The following is an 18,217-nucleotide window of genomic DNA, read 5'->3' on the forward strand; positions in this document are numbered from 1 at the left end:
CAAGAGACATAACAATGTGGAACGTTTCACAAATTTGCATTTCACAGGCAGGCAGGAGAAAAGGTAAGAGGGAATAACAGAAAGCAGCAGGAGCTGCAGGGAGAGAGAGGAGAAGGAGCCTCTTATGTACCTCCCTCGCACCCCTAGGAGCCTGGACTGATTAACACCAGCTTCTCCTGCTGCTTCCCTGAACCCACTTGAGGAGACCAGGCAGTCAACTGAAGTAGTAGGAGCCAGTTAGGCCCTTAAGACGCTGATATCTTCCCTCACTCAGGCCCTGCTACCTGCCTGCTTATTTGCCCCCTGCAATTGAGTGTTGAGAACCACTATAGCTGGCACAGAACAGCAGTCACGAGTGAAAGAAGAAAACGCCCCTCTGGGGCAGCATTCAGAAAAAGAAAGCAAGCAAAGGAAGCTTTTCTATCTAAGCAGGAAGGAGCTCTCCTGAGATACATAGACACAAATGTTCACAGTGAGCCTTCTGGCCCAGTGAGGATGTGAGTGGTGAGGAGATGCCTGATCTTCCAGTTAGTCAGAGTGCAGTGACCTGGCAGCTACTGCAGCATCCATATCTCCATCTCAAATGGATGTAACCATGCACAGTCCTGAAGAAAAGTGTAGATCAGAGAAGAGTGCGGTGGAGGCACAAGAAACAGCTGCTGCTGAGTTTAGTTCCTTAAGTCTAGATGATCCAGGACTGTGGACCCACTTGAGCAGTAGCCTGAGGGACTTCCTTGTACTGCATGGGCCACAGCAAGTGAAAAACTTCATGTTCCCCAAAGACAATGAAAATAGAACATTACTGGCGTGAAATCCCCAATGGTGACAAAGTGGAGAGGCCATGGCTTATGTATTCAAAAACCCAGAATGCTGCATACTGTTTTTGTTGCAAACTCTTCCAATCTAATGTTCCAGCCACATTGGGTTCTACAGGAACAAAGGACCGGAAAAATCTGGCTAGAAATCTGGCATGCCATGAGAAGGCAGCAAATCAGCAGAGAGCATTCCATAGGTGGAAAGAGCTTGAGATGAGACTAAGGTTAAAGGCCACCATAGATGATCAGCATCAAGAGAAGATTGCAGCAGAGTCTCTTTACTAGCAAAATGTTCTGAAAAGGCTCATTGCCGTTGTGAGAATGCTTGCTACCCAAAACCTAGCACTGCGTGGCACTTCAGATCATCTGTATGTCACAAACAATGGAAACTTCCTTAAAATTGTGGAGCTGATGGCTGAGTTTGATGCAGTACTCCAGGAGCATCTAAGAAGAGTCACCACCCAAGAAATGTACACACACCACTACCTTGGAAAAACAACTCAAAATGAGATCATACAGTTATTGGCAACAAAAGCCAAACAGAAGATTGTGGCAGATCTGAAGTCAGCAAGATATTACTCTGTTATTCTTGACTGCACACCTGACATCAGCCATATGGAACAAATGACTTTAATGGTGAATTTTGTAACAACAACAGAACCTAGTGAAAATGTCCCTGCAATGGTGACTGACAGAGCATTTTCTAGAATTTATGGACATTGATGATACTACAGGAGCTGGTATGACAAATGTGCTTCTTAAAAAGTTGGAAGTTACGGGAATTGCGATAGCTGACATGAGAGGTCAGGGCTACGATAATGGTGCCAACATGAGAGGAAAGAACACAGGAGTGCAGACACGGATCCAAGAGTTAAACCCTCGAGCTTTTTTTGTCCCATGCAGTTCTCATTCATTGGTGGTCAGTGATGGAGCATCAGCTTCTAGTGAGGCTGCTGAATTTTTAAATGTAATTCAAAGCATTTATGTATTTTTCTCTGCATCAACTCATCAATGGCAAATTTTGAAGCAACATCTGGGAACATCCTCTTTGACACTGAAACCACTGAGTGCCACACGATGGGAAAGTCGAGTGGAGGCGATAAAAGCCTATCAAACACCGAACTGGGAAGATAGATGATGCCATAGTTGCCATTATGGAGGATAATGCTATGACAGGAACTGTTCATGGAAGAACAGTAGCAGAGGGAAATGGAATCACTAGAAACATACATAACTTCAAACTTCTGTGTGGCTTAGTGTTGTGGCATGACATACTGTTTGAAATAAATGTTGTAAGCAAGAGACTCCAAGGTGTTGACCTTGATATATCTGGAGCAATGGAACAACTGGACAAAGCAAAGTCATACCTACAGTCTTACCAGTCAGATGAGGGATTTCAAAACATTCTGAAGAGTGCACAGAAGTTGGCAGAGGAATTTCACACTGAAGCTATTTTCCCACCCATTCAAGAATACAAGAATCACCGAAGAAGAAAATATTTTGATTACGAGGCACGGCATAATCCCATAAGAGACCCCAAACAACAATTCAAAGTTGAATTCTTTAACCAGCTGCTAGATTGTGCAATACCATCAGTTGAAAAACATTTCATGCAGCTCAAGGAACACAGCGGTATATTTGAGATGTTGTATGATATTTCAAAACTCCTCACTATACCCAAAGAAGACCTACACCAGCAATGCAGGGCACTAGAGACAATGTTGATACATGATGACATGCGCAATATTGATTCAAGTGATTTAGGTGATGAACTGAACACCCTTTCAAGATACATTTCAGCAGGATCAACTCCAAAGGCTGTTCTGGAATATATGTGCACAAATAAGATGATCACCCTCTTTCCAAATGCTTTTGTTGCTCTGCGCATACTTCTAATACTTGTAACAATTGCCAGTGGAGAACGCAGCTTCTTCAAGCTGAAGTTAATAAAAACACATCTATGCTCCACAATGACATGGGAGAGGCTGGTCAGCCTTGCAACCATCTCAATAGAGCATGAGCTGGCCCAGACTGTGGACCTTCAGGAAGCAGTTCAAATATTTGCAACCAAGAAGGCACAGAAAGCACCACTTTGATTATTCAAACAGATAGAAATGCCAGTGTTTACTATGCAGACAAGAAAAGTTACATTTGCTGTTCAGGCGTTTGAAAGTTAAGTGTTATTTAAAATTTTTGAATAAGGCATTTTAAGTTGTTAGTTCTCCTTTATTGGGGTAGGTAGCAGAGCAGTACCCTGAGAGGAGTAGAACAGGAAGAAGGCAGAATTGAGACCTTTCAAAGTTTTGGCCCAAGCGAGGGGACCTGGGGGTGTCATTTGAGCTCCCTGCCTCAGGTGCCAAAATGTTGTGGGCCGGCCCTGCAAGTGCAGCACAGAAAACAGGAGTACAGACTCCCTTACACTGTTCTGGCAATGTCTACATCCCAACCTGAAGAGATCACCTCCAGTTGAGACAATAGTTCCCTCTCTCTATGCACATAGCTCTTGACTTCTCTTTCCTGACCTCCCTTATTTCATGATGTCAGCTAGGATTATTTTACCACTGATAAAACTACATTTTGTTTACTCCTAGTATTTTTTAGCCTCTTAATGCTTACTAATGTGAAGTTTGAAATGGTACTAAAATAAGTGAAAGTCTGGGCTAAAGGCAGAAATGTATCTACTAAGCAATTAATCATGTGTCTCTTTCATCTTGTGTCTGCAGTGAAATAGCACTTTTTCTCCATTGCATACAATCAGCCTTTCAATGTAGCTCAGCGTGGTGGAAAAGAAATTCCCATCACACTGATTGGACTTTCTGCTGGTAGGGATACTTGCAGTGCAAAAAATGCCTAAAGGTCAGTTTTTTGGGGAGAACTACAATATACTATTAGGCTGCAAATAAAACATCAGTGAACATTAAGATATCAGATACATATTCAGGGCCTGCATTTAGAAACTTTGAAGTCACTTCAAGTTCCGCTTGCAGTATCAGCCACTTAGAGACACGGCTATTGCAAATGAACAGCCACTGCTAATTATTGAAAATATAGTTACAGTTAACAAATAGAACTAATGGCAAATAGTACATAGTGAGGAAAGATTATTCAAGGATGAAATCATGTATCCATAGGGTTTTATATTGCCATCCCTCACCACAGTATCTGAGACCTTCCATGTAAAATTGATAGCAATAACAAAGTCCCTAGTGGAATCTCTGGGACTTCTCCCTTCTTGAGGTAAAACCACTGCTTGAGGTAGGGTTGTTGGTTTTGATTTGTCAGATTTTATTAATTTCACAGGAATGTCACTGTTGAGCGCCAGTCTTATGGTAAAAAGATGCCTTTTGAAGGGGAAGGCTTTTCAGCATTTCCTGAAGATGGTCAGATTCTGGATTCACCTACTCTTCTCTGGAAGTTTGTTCCATAACCTGATAACATCAGCTGAGAATGCTTTTGCCCAAAACCACTGTGGTCCTCAGGGACATGGAAAGTTTCCATGAGCAACCTGAGATTCACAGAGACCAGAGGCAAACAAGCTGTTTTAGATTCTAGGCCTGGACTATGGAACACCCCCCAAAAGAGATCAGAAGAAGATCTAGTCTGACCACTTTCCAAGACTGGTGCAAAACCCACATTTTTGCAGACGCCTATCCCCAATAACAGAAGTGGAGATAATAAAAATATTCAAGTACAAATAAATAAATGCTAGAACAATGAGAGCAGCGCCCACTTTTGTATTGATTCCTTTACCTCTTTCAGTGTCCAGTATTTCTGCACTTAGACACTGTATTGTCTCTTAGCAGAGCCGTAACTAAGCATTTAGTGCCAAGGCAAACAATCATAGTTGCACCAGTGGTGCAGGATGCTGGGGGTGCTGCTGTACCCCCTGGCTTGAAGTAGTAATAACAAACACCAAATACATGGTTCCCACAGTTTCCATCTGCAGCATCCCCACTATAACAATTGTTCCAGCCTTCTAGAAGTGATGTGTGGAGCGGGGGTAGCACACGGGCTCATGTGTCTCCCCAGATTTCTGCCTCCCATTTAGCACAGAGGTTTTCACACTGTGGGGTGCACCTCCCTAGGGCAATGTGCCCCACAAGTTGAAAACCATTGCCTCCTGCCAGGAGCTGGCAGATCAAAAGCTATTGGGAGCCACCTGGTCTGCTTGGGCCCCTGGCTCTCCATGCTGTGGGAGCCGGCGCTCTGGTTGGCTGCCCGGCAGCCCTCTCTGCCCTGCTCCCTGAGCCAGCTGCCTCTGGCAGCCGGGCTCGCGGTCACGCAGCCCGAGGTCTGAGCTCAGCCATGTAAGCCCGGTGCCCACCCCAACCACTGGGGGACAGGTGGCTGCTGGCAGGACGGACTTGCTCCCGCCAGCTCCAGAAACCAAGCCTGTGAGAATGGAGCGACCCCTAGGGTTACCATATTTCAAGTTCCCAAATAAAGGACACTGCTCGGGGTGGGGGAAGGAGCTGGAGAGGGTATTTGGGGGGCGCTGGAGGGGGTACTTGTGGCAAGGGTACCCACTGAAGGTGGGCTGCCAGTTCTGGGGAGGGATTGGCTGGCTTAACAGGGGAGCCCCAACTGCTGCCAAGGGGATGCTGCATGTGGGGCTCCTGCTTCCCACCGCCCATTCCCCTATCTTCTTCCCTTCCCCATACCATCCCCTAGCCCCAGCCCACTCCTCCTGCCCATTCCCTATTCCTTTCTCTTCCCCATCCCCACTGCCCCCTGCACTATCCCATCCCCTTCCTTCCCCACTCTTTCCCCGACCACATCCTCTTTCCCCAATATGCCCCCTGTGTGCACTTACCATTGTACAGAAAACAGGATGGTGGCCATATAGACCAGCCACCAAATGTAGACAGGAAAGACCACTGGCACTAGGACCCAGGAGGCGGTGTCCAGCTGCAGAGGCACGAGCACTCAGCAGGAGAAACAGCTCCATACCACCTCCTCCACTTCCAACCTGGGCCTCTGTTTGGGGGGCAATGCCCCCGGCGCCCCCAACTATGCCCATGGACTCCGGCCAACACTGCTGGGCTCAATCCTGCGGGGTGGGGGGCTGCCGCAGCTGGGCCTGATCCTGCTCTGCCCCATTTTTGCACCCCCACCGGCTCTTCACCCTGGGCAGTTGCCCTTCTTGCCCCGCCCTAGTTCGGCTGTGTACCTTAAACAGATATATTATTTACTCTACCTGAATTGAGGAGGGCTGTGAACTCCAGTATAGATTTGCTCTCTTGCTGACTCTGGTCTAAAGGAATTGCATCTCACCTAAAGAAGAAAAGACAAACATGTACATTATTTGGGGGACACATTTTTCAAAATGTAGCTGACCCTGCTACATGTATTACTATAATATACATGAGATGGGCAGGAACAATACCACACCCATTTTCCTTCACCTCCACTGGCTTCCTAGTCTTCTCTGTATCTAATTTAAAACAACTCTCATTTTCAAACACTCTCCAGGGATTCAAGTCTCTAACCACTGCTGTTCCCCATCTGCTCACTTAGCTCATCTAATCCTAACTTCCTTGATTGTCCTTTCCCTTGAGAGTCACTGTAATTGAGGGTCGCCTCTTGTCTTGTGCTGCACCATCTGGAACTCTCTTTCTCCTCCCTTTTAACCACTGTGAATCTTCTTGGTTTTAAACCTCTAAAGTGTATATTAAAGATGTGATATAATGATGTTTCTTGTCTGTAGATATTACTTAACACATTACTTCATTATTTTCAATACTGATTCCTGATGTATTTTCCAAGTTTCTTTTAATGCCCCTTAATTTTCAACTCTTAAGGTAATATCTGACCCAATTATGGGTGACCAAAAAGGGGGATATGGACAATATAGACAAATACTGAATTATCCCCTTCTCTATTATACCCAGTACACCCTAACAGACCTTGTGAGTTGGTCGAGCACCTAATCCTTTGTATGAAATAAGATGAATTCAAGGATATTTAATGTCCATACTGATGCCTCTTTTCTAAAAGCGCGCTGAATATACAAAGGGCACCAGAAGGCAATCTTAATGTACAGCAGACAAAGTGAACAAACTTTCCAATATTTCTCTCTCTTCCATTGCTTGGTTTCACTGAACACATGCCCAATATACCAGGCTTAAGACCCATTGCATTTACTACAGTAGTCTGAAGCTCCAGAAGTCAGACTGTCAAACCTCTGAAACCCTACAAAGGCCTATTCAGGTGGGAAACTGAAGGGGAAGTGATTGAAAAGTTGGCAGAGAGGATGAAGGCTTGAAGGCTATTGAGAGGAAGAGGTTTACAAGAGAGAGGGATATGGCTGTCGTGACAACTACATTCAAGAGCTGGAACCATTTCAGTGGGAGAGGCAGAGGAGCCAGTAAGTTGCAAAAAAAAAAGGGGGCATAAAAGTTTGGGGATGAGATGAAAGATGAGTGAGATCCTTGAGAGGATACAGTGGGAGAAGGAGAAAAAAAATTTGTAAGTTTAAAAAAAGGAGTCTTTATTCAACCCTTTACAATCTCTTGTTTTGGAGAAAAGGTTGGGGAGGGTGGGGGTGTTATTTTTAAACCAAGCAGATTGTAGAGCAACCTAGTGGATACATCAACTTGAAAATGCATTTTCTAGTACTCACATGAGCGTAACTGAGAAAGAAGAGCTGATTGTGGGTGAATTCAATGCCTGGTAACAAAGCCTCCTCTTCTCCTTGCCTCTTTTCTTCAATCCATTTCCTATAGGCCTGATTAGAGAGGTACAGTGAGTACTGTTCAGTAGATACTGAGCTCAACAGCAGTTTTTACAATACTGTAAACAATACTGTGTTTCAATTTTTTTTCCCCCAAGCACAAAGAAATAAAACAACCACCCACTCTGACACTGGCATGCCAGGTGCCAGCTCATGCCAAAGTCCCCATGTCTCAACTGGACACTAAAAGATACATAGCTGGAATTTGTCTGGATCACTTGTGGATTAATACTGATAAAACAGGTATTCGAATTATAAGAGTGTTTAGTCTCTATCAAATGCTTGTGAATTGCTGAATGCATTAATCTTACTTGTAATATCTGTGTTCCATATTGTAATGTAATATGTGAGTGGTTATGGTGAGCCTCTGGGACTGTATGAATTGCCACACAAGAGAGGGACATTAATTAGTTTGAAGACCTGCTCTTCTATAGAAATGGTTATGCCCCTCCAGAAGGAGGAGGCCCATTGATACTAAATTGGGTGGGTTTTACAAGTGGAAACTCCCCACATCTGGATTGAGGAGTTGCCAGCAAAAGGACCAAAGATTCTTATTGTTGTTCTGGCCCCGAGAAGATGAGTCATGTAAGTGGACTCCTCCCTCTTAGCTGAGTTTTTCAGCTAAGAGCACATGGCAGGAGGGGAATTAAAAAAAACAACAAAAAGGAACTAGATATCTCTATGTTGCCTGGACTTGTGGTTACGAGATGGAAGGTGTTTCTGCACATAAGCAAAAGATCCTCAGCTGCTTAACCTGGGGTTACCCCTAAAGGTCAAATAGAGCTTGCTGACTATAGCAGCCTACATTATCTTTTGAAATCTAAGACTGTAATAATGTTGCTTGCTTTAACCTTGTAAATAATTCCCTATTTTCCCTTTCCCTTAATTATCTTCAAATAGTTTACTGTAGGATTGGCTACAAGCATTGTCTTGGTGTGAAACCCAAAGTGCAATTGACCTGGGGTAAGTGACTGGCTCTTTGGGATTAGAATTAACCTGCATTTGGCTGTGATTCTTGGTGTAAGAGGCCATCTGTCACAGAGAGACGCTCACCTGGCTAATGAGACAGATCGGAGTATCCAAGGGGATGGTCTGTGACTCCATGTTAAGGCTGTTAAAGTGCCTGAGAAGCTTGCACTTGGTGCAGTTGGTTAGTGAGATCCAAGTTTAGAACTCACAAGCAATTAGGGGATTGTGCCTTGGTTTTTAACAGTCTGCTCCCTGAGGTTGGTACGCATGCTCTTGCATCACCACTGGGAATCTTACACCTACCCTGAAAGCCTCTCGCACACCTCCATTGTCTGCAATGTTTTCTGCCAAAGTCCTCTTCCCTTTTACCTTGCAGAAAGGAAGAACATAATTCATTTGATCTGTTTCTAAACTGCATTTCAAGGCCAACCTATATATACAGATAGGAAAAAATCAAACAGGTTATATGCCAGATCCTCAGCTAGTGTAAATGAATAGCTCTGATGAAGAAAATTGCTTTCCAATGCGAAAAATCAAACCTATACTCATACCATCTCTGTATTCTCCTGGGGCCAGTTACTCTGGCTCTAGGGTTAGATCCAAGTTTAGAACTCATGAAGCAGAAACAATGCATCTGAGAATCTGGTCTGTGAAATTTGATTTGAGTATCAATATTTTTTTTCCATCCATGTGTGTGCTACTCTAGTTAGATCTGGAAATTTGCAAAGTTTTCTTCTTATTTGACAAATTACATTTATTTCTCCACATAACTTTCTCTATCTATTACTGGAGTGACAGTAACTATCAAAGTATAACATAAAACAGTAGAATTAAAAGTAGATGTCAAGGAGAGAATTGAAAAGGGTAGTGTACACAATGCTTTTTACTAATCTAGAAAGAAGGTTCAAGTTCTTTTTTCTAATATTGCTTCCAGCAACCATAAAAAAAATCATGTTACAAAAATCGGTGTCATCAAAATGCTGATAAACCCAATATCCTGATATTACAATATTTAATATCATTTGAAAGAACCTCTCGTTTTCTGTGGAGTAGAGCACTATCTATTATCACCAGACCTATAAGGGTTTTTGAGTTATCAGATTGTACTGGTAATTCATTAGTTTTTTTTCCTCCAACTCTTTATACTAAAATAGGCATGTTAAGAACCACAGAATCAAGTTTAGAATCAAATTAATTAAAATATGATTCCAAACCAACAGCTGATAACATGGTATGAAGCAACAGTTTGAAATTTAGGACAGGACAAATTATCAGTGGCACAATGGTCTACTCAAAGGCCTTTGGAGAGAATGGGAGTCTTTCCATTGATTTCAATGGATTCTTTCTGTATCAGATCGCTAAAACTGCTGTGGCTAAAAGGGATTAGGATAGTGATGGGAGAACAAGAGAATGCCTTAACTCCAGAGCTCTTTGGTGTTGGCAAAGTCTGAAACTATATCTATTTCCATATCTACTTCTTTCATTAAGCACCTTTTTGGAGACCTTTTCATTTCAAATTGAAAAAGGAGTTGGGGAGGAAAAGATACCTGATAAAAGTAAACTGATCCCATATTGATAAACTGCATAACGTATCAGTGCTAAAGATGTAAAATATATAGGAAAGAAAGAGTTCTTTGGATGTCCATCCTTTCAAACAGAAGCTCCAAAAAAGAGGAGAAAACCTGAGATTTCCCTCGCCCTCCCCACAAAAAGGTGTTCAAAATTGTGGTGTATAGAAGACTGTGTTGGAATTGCAAACTTTCACCTTATGAATGGGGGGAAAGCGTTTCCTGATCCTGCTTGCATGCTTGGGGACTCTGTAGGGAAGTGTGTAATCTGGGAGCAGCAGTTGGTCAGGAAAAAGCTAGCCTAGAACAAAGTTGGGAGAGTTGTGCCTCTGCCTTAGGGAGCAGCCTGCTTTGTCTCTCTGTGTGTGGGTTTGTGTGTATCATTCTGAATTCTAAGAAATAAAGTAGTTTTACATTCCAATGTTTCAAAAGGGGTATTTTATATTTTTATCTGTGTGTGTGCACGCCCTGAAAAATAACAAAAATGAACCTATCTTAAAGTGCAATATGATGCTTCACAGGAAAGGAAAAACTAAATATCTCCACCTCAGTGAAGTCCTGTAGATGACATGACTGTCCACTAGCAGCAGTTCCTACAACTTCACAGATGGGGACGGTCCAAATCCTCCTAACCACGGTCAGGACCTCCAGAAAGCAAAAGATTGATGGATGGGCCAATAGCATCAGCATGGAACCAGTGGGTGAGTTCCAGCAGCTCCTCCATCTTCTGTGTCTTAAGTGATACCTCTCTTGTGGTGATGATGGTGGCAGCAGAGATGCTTAACAAACAGCTGGAGGTATTTTATTTGTAAATTGGCTGATATCCAGCACTGCAAACTTGAGCCATTGGATTGCTGATTGGTCAGTGGCACATCATCATTAGCACTCAGCTGATGAACAACTAATAATATCTTTAACAACTTATTGTGAGGAGGTGCAAGAGCAGGTGAGTTAATTCTGCTTTTGAAATGTGAAAACAGGGAGTAGAAATTGGGTTTTAAGGGTATGGATTTAACTGTAAAAATGAGGTTAAAATCCTGGCCCCATAGAAGTCAATGGGAGTTCTGCAAATTATAGCAGTGGGGTCAGAATTCCACACCCAGGGTCCCTATTTATGCTCCATTCAAGAAACTTACAGTTTAAACCCGCACATATTCCAAGGACCCCCATGCTTCAGATAGCTAATACACACATTTCATTTCTATTTCTATTTCTTTTTTCAACCCTGCAGTTGCTGTGAACGATTGTTTAGTATTTGATTCATTTGATCAGCAACATGTCCACATGTACATGGAAAAAATAGCAAGAGTTGAATGGGAAATAAGCTGTAGCTTGTGTTACATTATAATGTTAATTTATTTTCTGATTTATTGGGTGGGGTTGCTAAATGGATCTAAAACCCATTATTAGTTTCTTCTTTAAAAAAAATGGTAGCTGCCACTAGCCAGTCCCAATCACTGTTCTGTGCTGACACCACCATCAGAGGGCATTTAACACATACATGCCCGTTGGACTACTCCTGCTGCTTGGCTTCACCCACTCACACTGCCTCCACTGTTGACCTCACTATGAGAAGAACTTTAACCCTCTCAACAAAGAGTCTGTTGTTGTAATTTGTTTTGGCTCATACTATGACAAACAAGTTAAATTAAACAAACGGGCTCACTTTGTGTATAGTACATGAACAAAAAAACAGCTACATTCATCTCAAAGCGTTTGTTATGAATAGCCCATTCACTCGTAGCATTCCAACAGATTGGTAATCATGAAAAGATAAGTAAACTATCAGGGACTCCAGCCACTGGCATGTTACATACATTTAGGCCAGCTCTCTTCCAATAATAATTATTGTACTGGTTAATCATGCATTTTGTCTTCTCTTTGAATTTTTCTTCAGACTCAGTGGACCACCAGGGGTCTAAATTTCCATTCTTGTCATACTTACGACCTAAAAAGCAAAAGACATTTTTGAGAAAAATATACTTTTTGCAGTATTTGTAGCATAGCATGGACACAAATACAGGAAGTGAGAGTAGTAAAAGGGATGTATTGCTTCACATCAGTTTGTCCACACTTGCTTATTCTGCTTAATTCACTAGATTTTCTGATTCTTGTCCCTCAGCTAAAGGTAGTACTGCAGAAACCCAACTCCTGTGGTCACGCCATCCAGTGAATGGCACTCAGTCAGTGAATCTCAAGAAGATGCAACATTAGGCATATCATTCACTTAATAGGGAAAAGGAAGATTCATCCCAAGAGGGTATGTAGTTATAGTCTTTGTAGTTTGCCTAACAGTGTGGCTGTGTACTTTGTTTTGCATATAATTATTCTGAGAGAGACTCAGGTTACATTCTCTGCTTTGGCTTCTTCCTCTAAAATGGCATTATTATACAGTGATAACACCTGTACATCACTCTGCAGCAGCCATCCTAGCCAATGGGGTTGCACATATGTGTCTGAGAATATAGTCTAGAGATTAGATTTCGAATGTTGATGCACAAGATGTAAATAACACAGCTTGACTCTCAGATCCCAGGATGAATGTATATAGCTGGAAATTGGAGAATAAGGGATTTCACAAGAGTAACTGAGGGCAGAATTTAACACTGCAGTTAGACCATAGTAGACAATTCTTGTAATGACCTGTGAGCTAGAATGGAATCCAGCACCCACTCCCCAAACTACCTTGACTGTGCAGTGTGAATAAGAGTAAAAGCAGAAAAACTTAGTTTGTAACTAAAGTATTCAAATATCACTCTGAGTATATACAAGGATATGACTTGTTGAGGAAGATTTTACATTTTGCAGAGAACAATTACTTTAACAGCGTAAAAACAACAAGGAGTCCTGTGCCACCTTAAAGACTTATTTGGGCATAAGCTCTGAAGAAGTGAGGTTTTTTACCCACAAAAGCTTATGCCCAAATAAGTCTTTAAGGTGCCACCGGACTCCTTGTTGTTTTTGTGGCTACAGACTAACACGGCTACCTCCTGTTACTTTATACTTTACTCCTTATATTTTAACAGCATAAAAATCATAATTGTTCTGAATTATTCTTCATTCAGATTATTAGACTCCAGAACTCAGAAAGATCAAAGCAACTGAAATTAAGATGTTTAGAGACAAAAAGGGTGACACGATTAGTCATCAGTTTTTGACTAACAATGACTTCCTCTTTTTTTTTGCCACATCCTATATTTTTAGTTTATATTTTTGTTTAAAATGGATTTAGTCACTGGATGAAATCCTGCCCCCCACTGAAGTCAATGGCAAAGCTCCCATCTTTATCAGTGGGGCCTCTACTTCATCCAGTGTCTCAGTTCCCATTTTTATAACAAATTTTATCACACGAGTGAGGTCAATGACATAGCTCAGAATTGTACAATATTACAGAAATATGAACTTTCCAGTAAAATCTAATTGTGGTTATTTTTCATCCTCAGACCATATAATTGTGATTCTGCAAACAGGCACATCATTGCTATATTATAAACACTTCCTGCTTCCTAGTCTACTTGTCTAAAGCCTCATGACAAAAAATGTCTACACCGCAATTAGACACCTTTGGCTGGCCTGTGCCAGCTGACTCGGGCTCTGGCTAAGGGGCTGCTTAACTGTGGAGTAGACGTTGGGGCTTAGGCTGCAGCCTGAGCTCTGGTACCCTCCCACCTTGCAGCTTCCCAGAGCCCGGGCTCAAGCCCATGCCCACATGTCTACACAGCAATTAAACAGCTCTTTAGCCTGAGCCCTGCAAGCCAGAGTCAGTTGGCACTGACCAGCCACTGTGTTTTAATTGCAGTGTGGATGTACCCAGAGAGAAATCAGCCAGTCAAACCACAGACCAGTCAGATCAATACCTTACAATACACTGCCATAAACTATGTGTTATACGTTGCCATAATTTTCTACAGACTTCTATATCACATAACCAAATTGACAATGAGAAGATAAAGACACAAGTCTATTAATTGTTATATCTATTGCAGCAGTGGAAGGAACTAGAGATGGTCAGAAATTTTCTGATAGAACTATTTTCCATCAGAAAATGCCAATTTCACAAAAGCAAACCATTTTGCAGAAGCATGTCAATTTAAAGGAAAATGTGTTCCAAACGAAAAAATGTTGATAACATTCTGAATGGAACATTTTGATTTTCCATTTTTAAATTACTTTTTGATTTTTAAAATTTTGTACTATGTAAATTAATTTTTAAAGCAAAAATCAGAATGAAAAGGTTTTGATTTTTTCAAAATAAAATGTTTCAGTTAGCCCAAAACATCTTTGTTTCAGAATTTCATTTTATTGGATAGTCTCTATTATTTTTGGTTTTGTTCTGTTTCAGACCGGGGGAAAATACTCACTCACAAAAAATCACTTTTGGCCTAACTTTAAAGAGGGAATCCATGCAAAACTAAACCATTCTTTTTACAATCTTATGGTCCTCTTGACACATCTTATCATTCTTGGAAAAAATGTACACATAAAGCTACTCCAATGCATCTTTTTTTTCTATTCAACAAACCCAAAAGTAAGAACAATATAAATGTGGACAATTACTCACCATTATTATCAAATCCATGGGTAAACTCATGCCCAACAATTACTCCAATGGCACCATAACTTAAAGACCTATAACACAAAAGAGCAGTTTTGCCTCATGATATATGCATGTGTATGAACATGAAAGCGGATGAGATAGAGGATAGAAAAAGTTTCCATTTCAGAAAAGATTTTTTTGTATCTAAAAACTACACCCACAAAGTTCCTCTCAAAGTTTCTGATAGCGAAAGGTGGAACATGAAAAATCTCGTTTATTAAAGAAGGGTAAAAATAAAACCTTAAAGGCATTGTTGTCATCTCTGAAGTGGCTAGATTGTCTATATAAATATCTTATGTCATCATCAGGACTCAGAAAAAAAAGGGGGGGATTCCAACTGACTGCAGCATTTATTTTCTAACTGGGAACTGGGTAGTGTTAAGAGTAAAATTATTCTGATAATGTAGTTAAAGAAAAGCACAGATCAAAGGTTAAAAGGGATTTGAGATGACATCTCTAATCACTCTTCTCTGAGTATGTGATAGACAAGCTTGAAAATGCATGGCATTTAATGTGTGAAACATTAAATAGATTCCCATTGTTTTCAAAAGATGTGTTATCCTATTTCCCTTCACCTGTGCAGAAATAAGAGATTATCTACAATCAGATCTAATGCACTGAAGAGCCAGAAAGGAGACAATAATTTCATGTTCCTGGCAGACAATAATTGACATCTTCCTGGTTTGTTTGTACAGTATATTTTTTGTTTTCAATTTTCTGATGTTGTTCTATGGTGAGGGAAAAAGACGTGTATGAAATTTTAATTCAGAAGAGGTATTCATGAAACACATCTTGTATTTGCTAAGTTATTCTTCTGGAACATTACATACGTCACACAGTACAGAAATGCCATACATCAAAGTAGTGTATATTAGTGTATTAATAACACATTGGATAGTAACAGGAAAAGGCAAAGGGTTTGAAGTAACATATTATTACTGGACATAATGAGCCATCACATACTAATTGCTCATCTCAGTCATGCCCAAAAAAGTGTTTATGATTTAATCCCCCCACCCATGACAATTCTTCCCTTTGTTGTTTTTATCCTGAAGGGTAATTTGTCTGTGATAAAATGTTTCCTACTGTGTTTTCTATCATCTCAAACCTTCGTTAAAGAGCTTTGGTTAAAGTTATACAGTTCAACAACAGAAATATCATCCCATTGCGTGACAAATTTGTAATTTTGTATAATGACAATTATCTGTATTGAATGCACAATATTAGGCTTGTTTTCCATATCTAAAGTCATAAAGCCTTCTGCAACCAGAACAAAATGGCAAAAAAATCAGCTGCACTGGTATTAGCAGCATGAGGAACACCTCTGTAGAAAAGTTTCCAGTTGTCGCTAATGTTTATAGTATAGTAAAGGATCAAGATACTTTTTTCTAGGTTGAGACCCCTCTCTTACCTATCCTGGGAGTGCTGCAGGTGTTAAAATCAAATGTAAACCAAAATCAACTTTAGACAATGTAGGTAAATAACTAGTCGTGTCACTCAGAAAAAATGGTCATTATTTGATTTTTGATGGATAACATTAGGAATGCCGCTATCCAAAAATCATTAAAATCAACCCAGTGAGTTTGTAATAAGATTATTGCCTTTTAACATTATCAGCAACATTTGTTTGTGAAAATTCTACTATAAAAAAAGTCTGTAATTACAAAACCTAATTCAAATAGTTTTTTGTCACTCTGTTTGCAATGCCACTGACATTACAAACTCCTAACTAGGAATGATGGAGTTTAATAATCACATTTTATTTGATATACACATATGTAGCCTAGTAATGTAGCTTCCAATTATGAGATAAGGTAGAGTTGATTTTAATTGAGGTTGTATTGGAGCTGGACCCTAATAGTGGTCAGTGAATAAATATTTGCAGGATACATTTTTCTGCAAGTGCTGCTATTTATTACTTGATTTTTTTTCTGATTCCAGCACTCATGTATGGTCTCTATTATATTGACAGACAAAAGATCTAGAATAAGCCAATCTGTTTGATATAGAACAGATTCATTTGTTTACTAAATGTCATTCTGATGAGTATGGGAGTGAAAACAACTTGTATAAATTAGAGTAACGTTTAAAGAAGAGAAATATGTGAGGCATAATTGTTTGAAAGAGCCAAAATTTCGGCACTTTGACAGGAGATCAGGGTAAGAAATCATCTCAAAGAACAAAACTGGAATTGACCACACTGAACTAAGCATAATATAAAAAGGAGTTAACTAGGAATAAAGGGAGATCCTGTCCAATTACTGCACCACAAGAAAGTCACTTGGCTCATAAGAATTAATCTTGAACATGAATTTATTTGTTCCTAAGTTTAATGCATATCTTTATATTTACTGCCAACATTCCGATTTAGAGGGGCACTCATCCTAATTGAAATATAACAAATACAACATATGTTTAAAGGTAAACAATGGAATTTATTAAGGACACTTGTCAGTAGTAATTGGTCTCATTTGATAGCAAGATAGCTTACTGAAACTGTGGTCTCTTGTCCCTCCCCAAGTATGAAAATACTGAATTGCATGGGCGTAGGGACTTTTCACTAAGCATGATTAAAGGTGACCTGAAATCTTTCCCCCATAGCAGCACATACTAACCAAGGTCCCAGTGGAACTGCTCACCTGCTTAAAGTCAAGCATGTGCTAAAGTGTATTGCTGGATTAAAGCTCATGGTCCTGAGAGATATTTATCGCCTTGATGAGGCCCTAGGAGGGACATCAAGCACTTTGGCCCAGATCCACAAAGGTACTTAGGCGCCTAAGATGTCTGATTCCAGGAGAGGAGTTCCCAGCTGTAGATTAGAAGCAGCCCAGACTTAGGCACCTAACTCCAGGACTCCTAACTCCCTTCTCACCAGCATCTCCCACTGGCTAGTTTAGGGGGGTTCCCCACCTAACATGCTGACTTTTGTGGATCCCATTCCTAGGCACCTATCTTTCCCCATTCATTGTATAGGGAGCCTATGGGCTCTGTGAATTGCAGTGTGTTCCTGTGATTTTCCAGGCACCTAAAAGTTAGGCCTTGTAGTACTGAGCCTCATAACCCCATAAGTTCCTTTTGTGGATCCAAGCCTTTTGGATCCAAGCCTTTTGGACCCAATCCAAAACCCACTGAAGTCAATGGAAATGCTGCCATTCGCTTCAGCAGGCTTTGAAGCAGCCTCTTAGCTGGGGCGGGGCAGCATTCAGTGAAGATGAAAGTTTTGTTTCCATTATTTATGGTTCTCTTTGAATAGACTTTATGCCCAGGCTGCTCTCTTCTGCTCAGTCCAGAATCTAAACACCCTGCGCGCACACACAATTATTTACAAATTCCTCAAAGCAATCAATCCTCAGTTTAAAACAACACAGAGACATCCAGTTTCCCAAGGTAAAAACAGGCATCTCACAAGGCAGCAGCTTTTCAGCTCAACCTGTTTTTTCAATAGAAAAAGCAGCCTGCAGCAGAAGGATCTCTCCCATTGCCAGTTTCTTCATGCCATGATGATACATTTCTACTGTACACATTGGTTTGGGCT

General features: G+C 40.9%; 1 protein-coding gene across 1 annotated transcript in view; it reads right to left on the reverse strand.

The window, feature by feature from the left end:
- The window catches only part of PHEX (phosphate regulating endopeptidase X-linked), a 137,000-nt gene that overhangs the window by 4,517 nt on the left and 114,266 nt on the right, over positions 1 to 18,217 (reverse strand). Inside the window, exons 17-21 of the mRNA XM_054006123.1 lie at positions 14,647 to 14,714; positions 11,903 to 12,033; positions 8,821 to 8,886; positions 7,438 to 7,542; positions 6,013 to 6,089 (exon numbers count right to left, since the gene is read on the reverse strand). Of these exons, the coding sequence (XP_053862098.1) occupies positions 6,013 to 6,089; positions 7,438 to 7,542; positions 8,821 to 8,886; positions 11,903 to 12,033; positions 14,647 to 14,714 (447 nt within the window). The remainder of the gene's footprint in view (positions 1 to 6,012; positions 6,090 to 7,437; positions 7,543 to 8,820; positions 8,887 to 11,902; positions 12,034 to 14,646; positions 14,715 to 18,217) is intronic.

The sequence above is a fragment of the Malaclemys terrapin genome, chromosome 1 (genome assembly GCF_027887155.1).
Source record: "Malaclemys terrapin pileata isolate rMalTer1 chromosome 1, rMalTer1.hap1, whole genome shotgun sequence".
NCBI classification, from domain to species: Eukaryota; Metazoa; Chordata; order Testudines; family Emydidae; genus Malaclemys; species Malaclemys terrapin.